Consider the following 12,989-nt stretch of genomic DNA (forward strand, 5'->3'; position numbering starts at 1 on the left):
AACCCTGTGGCTTTTTTTTAAGTGTACTCACAGTACTTCGAAGTTTATCCAGAAGCAAATTTAACTGTGTCTGTAGAAGAAAGGAAATCACTTCATTATTTCAAAGAGCAGAAGTACATAATACCATAAGTAAATATTAGCTTTTCAACATTAGAATAAAATAACATGCAATAAGACTGATATATATAACACATTACAATTCAACAGCTTCTGGTACACAATCTCTTTAACAGATAGTAACATGCAGAAATGTATGACGAATATATGATGCCAAGGACAGTAACTTATTTTACTTACACAGAACTTATACAATTAAAAGACTGAAAATGAGCAATACTAGAAAACATACATGCACACTTGCAGGTGGGGTGAATAAGGAAAAAGTATACAGGCAATGCAAGAAGTTAATGAAACTGCTGCGGAGGCATTCAATAAGGGATCAACGGAGCAGTATGTGAACTCGTGGCAAGCTGGGTGTAGCTTGTGTCACGCTCCCTTAAGAATGAAAATGTGTTTAAAATAATACACTAATGCTATGTATTAGGATTGCTTTATGTAACACCTTTCATAAATGAAACTGACCTGCCTACCTGTAGAAACCCTATTATTTTAAAACTTCACATTTCAATTATTTTTAAAGGCTAGGACAATTTTCTCAAGAAAAAATTTCTCTACTAGAAACCCTCTCTACTATTTTAAAACTTCACATTTCAATTATTTTTAAAGCCTAGGACAATTTTCTCAAGAAAAAGTTTCACAATGGACAGTACAAGTAGTTACTGCCCTTTCCTTTCCTTAATAATATTAAGTGATTTTAATGTACTCTGGTTCAGTACATTAAAATCATGCATTTGCTTTACTTCTCTGCAAAGTAAATTACTTAAACTGTTATATTGATTTTATACTGGGATGCTTATTGTACTACTTAACAAAAGATAAATTAAGATGTTAATTCTTCAATTAACATATTTATTCCATCACAGCTATACTTAATAATAATAATAGGTATACTTTACTGAATGCTTTCTATGAGTCAGACACTGCTCAAAGCTTTTCACGGGCATTATCATGTTTAATCCGCACCACAACTCTAATGAAGGATATATTAGTAGTCTCATTTTACAGGTGAAAACATTGAGGCCCAGAGAGATAAATCACTTGCCAAGATCAGGGAGCTAGTAATGGCAAAACCAAGATTCCAACAAGGACCTAACACCAAGGCTCATTCTCTTAAGCGTGATGCTGCAGAACACTTCAGACATTATAGGCTTAAGTCATAAAAATGGAGTGAATTTCTCACTGGATTAAAAACATACAGTCATACCCACTGATCTGCTTCACAGAGTTCTGACAACCTTAACCAGTCTAGACCAGCACACAAATGAAAAGCAAGTGTAAGAGCCTCTAATTTGGAAAGAAAACAACTGTGACAAAGCCCATGCTTCCTAATCCATAGCACAGTATTCTCCCAAAACATGGAGATAAAGTTAAGTCAGTAGAAGCAGCAAAAATAAACTATAGCATCTGAGAGAAGAGGGAAGAACGTCAATTACCAAAGAACAGCAGTCAAAGACCAAAAGGCATAATAAATAGCCTTATGCAACGCATGCTTTACTTGTATTTTATTTTTATTTTAAAGAGTACAATTATTCATGCATATAATAAAAGAATATGATTTTCATCAAAAAGAATTACTTTTTCTAACACACTAATAGTAAAAGAGTTCTATTTCAATAACCTGAAAATGTCACTTCACAGTGGAAAACTTCTGATTCTCGGTCATGTTCGATAACTGAAGTATTACTGTAAATGCTAGCCTGTTTTGTGTTATTGCCTCCCATAACTTGAATTTGAATTTGAATTTAATGAGCTATTCCACTACATTTAAAAATAAGAATTACTACTAATATTTCATTTCAAAGTATCTCAATAAAAACATTTTGAAATTTTATTATTAACAATGTTACATCTTTTAGTTACAGTTTTCAAGCAGTTTGATGTGCAAAATACATTGTATTGCATATAAGCAATTTTAAGGCACTTAAAGTCTCAATATAAAATACCTTAGTCCAAAGAATTTTAAGAATGTTTTTTATTTTATTTATGTTGTCTAAAATTTCAAGTATGTTCTTGCTAGGAATACAACGATATCACAGTAGGAAAACAATTAATAAATGATATCCATTTCATACAGGCTAATGTACTATTTTAAACCAATCTGTTATCATTATGTCTATTTAAGAATCTAAGAATATCCAAATAAGAGAAAGAATATTGTCAAGAGAAGAAGAAATTCATAATTAATGAATATAACTTACAATAAAGTTTAAGACTTTTTATTCAGTTAACTGAAAAAATGTGTTATAAGCGGAATTCTCCTATATCTGTGTTTCAGCTTTTGTTTTATAAACATGATTTTATCAAGTTAGTTATTTAGAGCCCATTTCAATCCACACGGGATTTCAGGAAGCTTACACTGTTAGTATCCTAGTATTCTGAGTCCTAAATATTGTTCCTAATTACATCATTTTTAATATTTGAAGTACACATAATGAAAGGTGTATGTAGTTTTCTTGTAAACAGAACAAAAAGACTTTGTGGAAATGTATAAGAGAGAAACTAATTCTATTTCTTTGATCTATTTATTATAATTTTTTAGTCATTAAACGTGACACAAAGTTTTTAAATTGTCTTTTTCTATGCAAAATACTCAGCAATTAGAACCAAATAGTAGTGTTGTATTTCTAAGGCACATCATGTGACAATTCCTTATCAGACCTCAAAGAATAAATTCCTGATCCAAAATTAATGAAACAAATGAAGTGTTCTTCAATGTCAAATAAGCAATTTGAAGGGTTTGCCACACAAAGCATTTATCTGTTACAGAAGTTATTAAAAGCTTTCATCAAATTTTAGTGTAATATGCACACCCAAAATGCACTATGAGAGAAAACACGTTAAAAATGAATTACAAAATGAAATCATTAACTCGAGCTGGGCTCTTTTTAACACGGCAGCCACTCTGTAAGTAGGAGTCCACGAAGGTGATCATTTACCTGAAGCCCCTGGCAGTGCCTGCTTTTCCTCTCTCAACTCAACTAGTCCTCTCTAGCCATCTGGAGCTGGACTACTCCAGCTAAAACAAAACTGCTGAATGAGGAAGGAAACAGAAAAACACATGGGAAAGAGAAGGTTTGAAGGTCAACCAGACAGTAAGCAGAAGCAAGAACATTAGGAGAAGCAATCAGACATGTTAAAGCACCAAGAAGGAACACATTCGTAAAATTACAAGGTTTCCGTATGGTCAATTACTATGCCTATTGTATGTTATTTTGCATACAAACATCAACAGTTCAGGGTCTGCTCCTGAACCTCACTCGTGGCATTTCTCAGAGTGATCTACACTATCCACTGTAGAGTATAAAACAATTACAATTTTAATGCAGTAAGAAAAAAATTCAAGTAATACATTGAGCACAAATACCTTAAACTTGTTTCCCACACTGATGAAGCTAAGTTTTCCTGCTTTTTGTTTAGTATCTTTGTTGTTATTTGTGGATGATTCAAATAATTCCCGGACAAATTTATCCCTGGATTCACATATTAAGGACTCAAGAGACATATGTAAAGCATCGTTATTCTTTTCCACAAATTGAGTCTGAAACATAAAGCAAACAGGAATGATTCGGTCCATCTTGTGATAACATTCCTTAACATGGTGCTGTCCAGTAGAACTTTTCTGAGGTGGCGGAAAGGTCCTGTAGCTGTGCTGTCCAATATCGCCACCACCTGGCAGTGGGGATATCGAGCACATGAAAGGTGGCTGGTGTACTGAGGAACCGAATTTTAAATTTTATCTAACTTTAAATAGCCAGATGTGGCTAGATGTTACCATATTGCACAGCACAGCTTAAACATCACACGGTTTCCTCCCGGTAAAAGTTATACTCACTGTTTCATAGCACACTGCCCCTGCGAAATGCCTGATGATGAAACCTTCGTCATCTCTGATGTTCCTGTGAACTGCCAGCTTAGACTTTCTGGGAATCTGAAAAATAATACATGCACCAGTGATTAAATTATCAAAAATATACTACACAACTTCCTTTAGAAAACATCTGGCATGTGAAATACTTAAAATTATAAAGGGAGTTTTCATACTTTATATAATTATACTGCTTTTTAAATAAGCCTTAAAGTACCAGTAAAATCTAGCAAATATTTTTGGTTATAATCTCTTAGGAAAGAAAAAAGGACCAAAAGTTTATAAAGTTAAATGCCTGCGTCTAAAGTGGTGGCTCTTGAGCTTGGCTGCTGAACGAGAATCAGCTGGAGAACTTTTAAGCCGCTCACACCATTTACATCAGGTGATTCTTAGGCGTTGCCAAGGCCGAGAAGCACTGTTCTACAGAAACACCCAAACTACTGATTTAAACCATACACCCTAACACGTTTACACAATGAACCTGAATCTATTTGAAGGAAACAACATCATTTTCCGGTTGTACTATCTAACTGTAATATCTCATGTTGGTATCCTATTTGAAAGTTTCCAAAATAAAAGATCACATCTGACCCTCAAAATAGCCTAAGGTTAAGAAAGACAATCTCATTCAAAAATGAACAAGCTAAGACATCAGAACCTTCCCAGGCTTCTGCTGGGTGAGAGAGCTAGCAGATCACAGAGCCCCCGTCTGCGTGGCAGCAGGCCGGCACGAGTCAGAGGGCGACCCTGGGGTCAAGACGCCGGCCTGCTGCCCAAATCCAGCACTTTCTCTCTACGCTAAACATGGAGGTCACCTGAGCTCTCTCTGCCCGTCCCCTCACCTCTAGCACAGGGATGCAAGCAGGAGCTACCCCAAAGGATTATCATGGGGATCAAATAAAGAAATTCAAGCAAACCTCTTAGAACGTGCCTGGCACATGCTAAAGGTTCAATAAATGGTTATTAATAATTTTATTTTCAAAGACATACAATAAAAGTAATGTTCTGTACAACTCGGAATTTACTGTCTTGCTCTTGTTCTCTTTTGAGGAAAGTGGCCATAGTCCATCCCTGATGCTTTAGTCTGCTGTCCTTGGAGCTCTATGTCTCTGAAACCCTGGTCATAATTTGTTGACTAGCAGTGAGGACCCCTGGTAAAGGCAACCAAGCATCCACAGAGTGGTCTTCACAGGGAGCAGTGAATAAACAGGACTAGATGTACGTCTTTAATCTTAGCAGCAAGTTTTGTTGGGGACACATACTGCTTTTTTTTTTTTTTTTTTTAATTTATTTATTTTTGGCTGCGTTGGGTCTTCGTTGCTGTACGTGGGCTTTCTCTAGCTGCAGCGAGCGGGCTTCTCATTGCAGTGGCTTCTCTTGTTGCGGAGCACGGGCTCTAGGCACGCAGGCTTCAGTAGTTGTGGCTCGCGGGCTCTAGAGCGCAGGCTCAGTAGTTGTGGCGCACGGGCTTAGTTGCTCCACGGCATGTGGGATCTTCCCGGACCAGGGCTCGAACCCGTGTCCCCTGCATTGACAGGCGGATTCCCAACCACAGCGCCACCAGGGAAGCCCCACGCATACTGCTTTTTTCTATCTCCACTGAACAGAGAGAGGCAGTCTCCACATCATGAGACTTATTTAAGGATACAGAAGAACTCCAAGTCCATGGAGCAGGTAGCTGTGAGATGCAGTCCCCAGAGAAGGTTATCATAATTGTATCAGCTTTTTAATGCCTTCAACCTATTCACGTTCTTGATTTAGTTTACGATGTATGGAAACAAGAATATTTGCTTTCATTCACTTAAACTCCTGGACCCATCAAAGCAGTGAATGTTATACTACGCTACAGTCTCAAAACAATAAACGGTACAGGAGGCAGCTGCCACTCTAAGCAGCTTCTCTCTGCTTCCTTCCTTCCTTTCTTTGTTGTTCTAAGATGAGGCAGCACCTACCTTCGTGGGTGAAATTAACATCCACGTTTCTCTGTGCTAGTCAGCTCTTTCTGGGTGCAAGGATGGAGTTGCGCTTGCATTACCGCAGGTGATGGTGGTTGAGTGTAAAGATAAACCCAGAGCTAGGTGAACATGGAAAACACCTCAACAGCTGCACGCTCCAGCCTTACGGAGAACGGCCCTACCGTTCACTGCCGCAGCAGGTAGTCAAGCACAGCAGTTTACGGAACCAGGTCTTCTGACCCTTTCAGAAGTGTACTTCTCATTTATTTCTACTGCCTTCTGTATCTGTTTTTCCCTTTAGCTAATTCTTCTATTGCTGCAGCTTCTATGACCCTCTCTGAGTACATTTTTCCATTCAAAACTCCCAAGGAAAGAGCATCAAAATCAATTTACTGATCACTAAATGAATGGCTTCCACCAGTCAGACTCTTAGCCACAAGCTTTGCTGGTCTTACAAATTTGCAGACAGGTAGCTGCTTGTGACTCGAGGTGCTAACCCCTGGAAAGTGATCAAGGTCACATGACACAAAACAGAGCAACTGATGGCCACTTAGAATGGAGAACGTAAAAATAGGTGAGCCTTTTTGTACGTTTTAGATAGGTGAAATGTAGTTTATATCCAGCTAAAATCACCTTAATTAGATAGATCATCAACAGCAAAAATATATAGATACAAATTAAATGGTCATCTATAGAAGATACTGTGCTAGATTAATTACAGAAGATGTTTATAGCTGTTTAAAGCCTTACATTAACTTATGATTCTAATTACCTAATATCTAATGTCTAGTACATCTTTCTAAAAGTTTTTCTTCCCACCAGAGGCTCAATTTTGAAGTAGCAAACTCACAGAGAGTCGGAAATGGTCTTTGTGCTTCTGGTGAACTTCAGATGTAAAGTGTTGATCACTTGGCTGGGGAAGGCGATTTTCTTCATCTAAAATATCCAGTATTCCCGCTAATTTTGCTTCAATTAAATCTATTTCAAAAAAATCAGAATATGACAGGATGAAAAACATAACATTTTAAACTTACTGATCACAAATTGTGAGGACTGATCAGAAACAATGTAACATGATTCTGTAAGTACTGTATTCTCTCACAAGCTACAGAGAGCAGATGAATTTTATTTCACATCTGCAATTTATTAGAAAATAACATCATATATTTAATATAGGTTTTAGAAAAACCACTCCATAAAGAAAGCAACTAACATAATAACCATTCTATCTGTAAGCTAGGACAGAGGCTAAAGAGCCAGAAATCCCTCCACTCCCACATGACATCTATATTCAAATTGAAGTAAAACTACACAAGTTTTTGCAGGCTTAGCTTTTTAAAATTGTTTATAGATATGGATTCAAAAACTTTCCAGCAAAACGTCAGTAACAGCACATACTTATGCTCCTTCCATTCATGTTTTTGAATTTCCTGCATGTCTAAAATAACTACAAAATGTAAGCTGCTTAAATACATAAGCAGTGCTAAATGGGACAGACTCTAAAAGCCGCAGGACATAGGAAGGGAAATCAAGAAATGCTAAATGGGACAGACTCTAAAAGCCGCAGGGCATAGGAAGAGAAATCCAGAAGTGTTAAATGGGACAGACTCTAAAAGCCGCAGGACATAGGAAGAGAAATCAAGATTCTGACTGCACTGGTCAGAGAATGATGCTTCTTGGGCAATTAATGGAGGTGGAGGGGGACGTGCTAACTGAGCTATAAATGAGAGTATTCTGATAGATGCACGACTGAAGTGGGCTGAAGGAGAAATGGAAGGGGAGGAGTTCCAGCCAAGATACCTCTGAGAAAGGATACGGTGTGTGAAGGGACATGCTGAGTGGACCAGGTAGGATGTGAAAGTGCTTTGAGAAGAAACACGAATGTAAAGTACTGTTATTATCGTTATTGTTGTTGTTATTACTATTACACTATCTTGTCCAAATCTAGCACATGAGTCACTGACTCAACTGTCAGATTCCATTTTCAAAGCAAGGCTTGCCCAACAGCTGATTTCAGAGATGGGTGGGAAAGAAAAAGGCAGACTGAGCACTCCCTGGGTGGGACAGGGAAAGGCTTCTTTACTGATAAAAACAGACAAGGAAAACAGAGACCCTGTTCTCCTGCTGCACGGTGCTATCTGGACGGGACACGTGGAACTTGTGATGCCAGAGGGTGCAGCCGATGCAGAGAACAGAAACAAAGAACTGCAGATGGCAAAGCCAAATCCCGGCAGACACCTCGGGCTTCCCCACACGAGATAAGAAACCCCTTCACTGCTTAAGCAATTTTTTCCTCCTTAACTTATTCACGTTAACTGTTTAAGAAAGAAAATATCCCTCACAGTAGATAGAAGGAATTTTACGAAAACTTTCAGTATAGCTGAATTCGATGCCTTCATAGGAAAAATAACTTCCTAGCAGTACTAGAGAAGTAAAACCTCTCTCAAGTACCACAAGTTCAAGTCCCATCACCAGCAGAGCACAGAAAAATTACTAGTGAAATCATTCACTGTATCTTCCCATATTTCCCAAAAGTAGAGCAAAAAAAAAATACATACCTATACAGTCCTGGTTATCCACGTAATGTACTTCATTCACACCTAAACCTTCCTTTTGATAGAGTTCTTGTTCCTAAAATGAAATAATCATTATCATAGATATGGAGCTACTGTGTGATAGGAAATGGATTCACTGTGCCATATCCGATCGTTAACAGTTATTGATTAGTCCGTGTACGAGGTTCACACCAGCTGATTCGGGGACTGAGAAGCCTTACCAAACATTAGGGAAGAAAAATCCTTGCCCCTAAAGCAAGGCGAGATCAAAACTTACATGGCCAGCATAACATGATTTACACTATGTGGAAATGTTCCCTCCTGCAGATAAGCACGCTTTTCCCAAAATACACTGGGCAGCCGGGCACAAACACAGGGATCTGTTTGTAACCATTCAAACCCAAGACAAGACCAGGGCTTTGAAACATTTTCAGCAATTCTCAAGTCAAACTTCCCAGCAGAATAGACCAGGGATCGGCAAACTTTTCTGGAAGGGCCAGATAGTAAATATTTTCAGCTGTGGGCCATACTGCCTTTGTCACAACTGTGCAATTATGCCACCGCAGGGCGAAAGCAGCCACAGGTAACAGTAGGTGAAGAAGCATGGCTGGCTTCCAATAAAATTTCATTGGTAAAATTAGGCGGCATGCTGGATTTGTCCTGAAGGCCATCGTTTGTTTGCCCCTGGAATACACAGAGGAACATAACTTGCTTTGATAATTTTAAAAAGCTTAAAAAACCGCTAAACAAACAAGCTCCCTGCTGACATGAAATTTGTCTCTCCTATTATACATCCTCAATAGCCCTCAATCATCGTCTAAAGACAGGTGGAGCAGAGTTATAGCATTTATAGACAAGCACTAACATCAAGGAAAGAGCAATTAACTGCAAATGGGCTCTAATATCTACACAGTGATATAAATGAGGAGTATATCATTGGGGAAAATAAACATAATTTAGAAGACTAATTTACAAATCAAAGTTAAGTTCCTGGATGTAATTCTGGTATCTTCTTAAAATTAAAAAAAAAAAAAAAAAAAGAGGAGGGAGGGATTTTATCACAGATGCGTGAGCAACGCAATGAGCTTAAGGTGATGTATATTTCAACCTTTTTTTCCCCCTGAACGTTTAAATATTTCCTCCCACGAGACGTACTATTTAGAAAAGGTTTCTGTCATTCTAGAAGGCACTGTCTACTTGAACTCAACCTGAATTTGAACTTCACACATTTACTTTAAAGAATTATTATAAAAATAAACATGGATCAAGGCACTGTCTCCTCTTCATGTAGTTTCTACATAAAGCTTGCTGGGCTGGTGTGGAAGGGAAGAACGAAGGCTGATTAAGTGAGAAGCATACATGCAAAACTTCACACAGTAATGAAAGGACTAAGGCTGCCAGATGAAACTTTTCAGAGAAACTATCCTAACTGATAGGTACTTGTTTTAACCTGTTTTATTTATGCCAGAATTGGTATAATATATAAAATATTATAAGATAAGGTATAAAAGTTGGAATGTATTAGGAAACCCATAAAGACAAAACACAATAAAAATGGGGGAAAGATGAATGGGATGGGAACAGGCAAGAAAATATTTCACATTTCGAGTCCAGAGACAGTGGGGAACTCAGAACACAGCAGTGCTAATACGAAGGGAACAGTGCTGTGAGCCGGCAGCCGGAAAGGAGGGTTCAGACCTGCAGAAGTCACTGAACTTCTGCAGTTTCTTCATCTGTAAAACAAAGGGCTGCACGAGATTAACAGATTACTTCTGAGTTCCCTTTAACTCTACTTTCTTCATTCAGTAAGACGTATCTCAAACGGCTCAAAGCACGGAAAGACAAGGGTATCAGTAGGTGGAGAATTCCAAATACAAGGTAAAAAATGGTGAGTCTAATCACAAACCCACTGATCCAAAGCTACTTTTACTCACTGTGCGCTCTGAGGTGTGACAAAGGAACCTTCCTAGACTTGAGACTGTGAGTGTAGGCCACCAGTCATCTACTACGAGCAGGGGCAGGAAGTCCTTACTGGACCGGAGATGGTGTCCAGCCAAAAGCACCCCGCTGACAGGCCACTGGCAGTGCACAAGGTATCCTGGCAGGGAAAGAGCTGCCCGGAGGTGGGCCAGGCCAGCGGCCCCAGGGAATCTCCTGGCCTGGTGGCTTTCCTGCCATACGGAGAGAGGGCGAGCAGACAGCGGAGTGGACAGAAGCAGAGACACAGAGGAACAGGGGGAGATGTCCAGGTCAGGGCTGAGAGCAGACTATTGTTTGGCCGTGGCAGGAGTAGAGACAACAGAATCAGGAAAAGAAACAAGCAGAATTTCAAGTCTAGTAAAAGTCACTAGTAAGAAGCAAGAGACATTCACTTCTGAGGAGGTGCCTATTAAGAGTTTTTACTGGGTCCCTAAGCCTCAGCTGTACCATTAACACTTCTGATGGGCCACTGGGGCCCACACTGGGCATCTCTGATTCCCTGGGCCACCTCACATCACACCCCATCCATCGGGCTAACTGCAGTATGTCTCTGTACCTTGAAATTTAAAACAGCTTAATGCAGTTCTTAAATCTAAATTGTATGGCAATTACCTCCTTCAGAATCCTTTCGTTAAAAAATTGTTGAAGTTTTTCATTGCAGTAGTTGATGCAAAATTGTTCAAAACTGTTACGTTCAAAGTACTCTGAAAACAAAACCAGAATCAAGAGTCGTCATCAGATCAACTTCACATTAATAAATTTCACTTAGGATAAAATTTTATTGTATCAGTGTTTAATTTAACATTAGGTTAAAATATATACATATAATTGTTCCATACTCCCCAAATGCTCTTATTTCAAGACTTAAAATTTGATATGCATTAAAATTAAGTATTAAAAATACCTTCGCTTGACAAAAAGGTGTTTGGCAGATAAGATAAATGTCATATAGTAAAAGATGTAAAATATACGTCACTTGTAAAGATTTTTAAAGCACAGGTGCTAAAGCAATCTAAATCAAAGAAGAGAAATGACTTAAAATGTAAGTACTTTATATTTTTCTGTATAATCTGTAAAACAGTTAGAAAAAATATTATGGATAATGCATTTCTAAAATTAAGGGATTGTATTACATTATTTCTAAGATCCCTGTAGCTCTAAAATGTCATGACTCTGTGTATGTGAGTGTTATACTAAAACGGTGCAGACCAGGAAACAAATGTCTGAAGATTACGAAATCTTAAGTCAGTGACACGTGTTTCTCTACCTTTGATCATAAGGTAATGCTTTATTGTAAATTTTAAAATATGTATTACATCGAAAACAAAACTCTGCCCCTCCCAAATGTAAACACTCATATCTTCCCTTGACAAAGGCAAACAAATCACGGAGGACACCACTTTTGCACGGAGGGAACGCTCACACTGATAAAGCCCAATATAAAAACGGTCAGACTTACTTTGAGATTTTTACAACACTACAACACGGTAATTCCGAACAAAGCAGCATTCAGGTATCAGTGACTCGTTTCATTTCTGGTTATACACCTCCACAGTTGTTCTCAAATATCTATCTTGACAGCGTACTCATTTGGTGGAAATTAATTGGAAATAGCTATCTGTTGACAACTAACACTAATGATGAATTTTTTACACATAGTCATGAGTCTGGCCTGTGTGCTAGGTCAACCTGTACCCAGGTCTACGCTGGAGCCAATGGTTTTAATGACTTAATTCTCTTTATCAGCAGCACTCAAGACTTCACCTTTATCAGCTGTACTCATTTAAGAGTACAGAGACATCTCTACCTATAGTAGTTTCAGTCAACGTGTTTTAATTTAAGCATTAGTGTGACCAAAATCCATGAGTCTTTCCTTTCTTTTTTTTTTTTGAAGCATTAGCTTCCTACTTAAATCGTATTATGAAATGAAATGGTGGTATGGACATATAACTGGAAGTGAATACCAGTTCCCTTGTAATACCTTTCATCAAGTGAAAGGTATTACAAGGGAAAAAAAGTTTTTAAAATTTTATTTTAAACATGTGTGAAAATATCAAACAGATACAAACTCACAAACAAAACTCTACTTACCAAATCCAGCAATATCTAGGACTCCGATAAAATAGGATGATGTTTCAAAAGGAAAACACTGATTTACCCTGTTGACCACGTGATCGAAAAGATGGCTATAGACAGTCTTTGCCAAGGCGTCCCGGGCGTTGTTTGCTTGCTCCACTTTCAGGGGTACCCTGTAAAAGAAGACCGTACCAACAGGAATTCTTCATAGTAATATGTTGTGGAAATAATGCCATATTCCCAAGAACTAAGTACATACTCACTGTGAAGAACAAAATAAATAGTTACAAAATGTCATTCGTGAACAGAGACAGGTAAACGGGGCTAAGTAGAATACTACAAGAGAATTATCTACAAGATAATTAGATTAAAAATCGATCACTGGGTAAAAGAACATTAGGCTCAAAAAATCTTTTTAACCTTAATTTATACCTCACT

The 12,989-nt window shown here is 38.1% G+C and overlaps 1 protein-coding gene across 10 annotated transcripts in view; it reads right to left on the reverse strand.

Moving 5' to 3' along the window:
- Positions 1–12,989, reverse strand: part of MYO6 (myosin VI) — a 136,611-nt gene that overhangs the window by 34,587 nt on the left and 89,035 nt on the right. For 9 of the 10 annotated variants that reach the window (XM_059941770.1, XM_059941769.1, XM_059941767.1 and 6 more), the window contains 7 exons: positions 12,567–12,724; positions 11,088–11,179; positions 8,499–8,571; positions 6,791–6,918; positions 3,953–4,048; positions 3,485–3,658; positions 32–70 (listed from right to left, as the gene is read on the reverse strand). In XM_059941770.1, coding sequence (XP_059797753.1) covers positions 32–70; positions 3,485–3,658; positions 3,953–4,048; positions 6,791–6,918; positions 8,499–8,571; positions 11,088–11,179; positions 12,567–12,724 — 760 coding nt within the window. Of the gene's footprint in view, positions 1–31; positions 71–3,056; positions 3,151–3,484; positions 3,659–3,952; positions 4,049–6,790; positions 6,919–8,498; positions 8,572–11,087; positions 11,180–12,566; positions 12,725–12,989 lie in introns of those variants that run through there. The other variant, XR_009506236.1, reaches the window with a different exon arrangement.

The sequence above is a fragment of the Balaenoptera ricei genome, chromosome 12 (assembly GCF_028023285.1).
Source record: "Balaenoptera ricei isolate mBalRic1 chromosome 12, mBalRic1.hap2, whole genome shotgun sequence".
Lineage (NCBI taxonomy): Eukaryota > Metazoa > Chordata > Mammalia > Artiodactyla > Balaenopteridae > Balaenoptera > Balaenoptera ricei.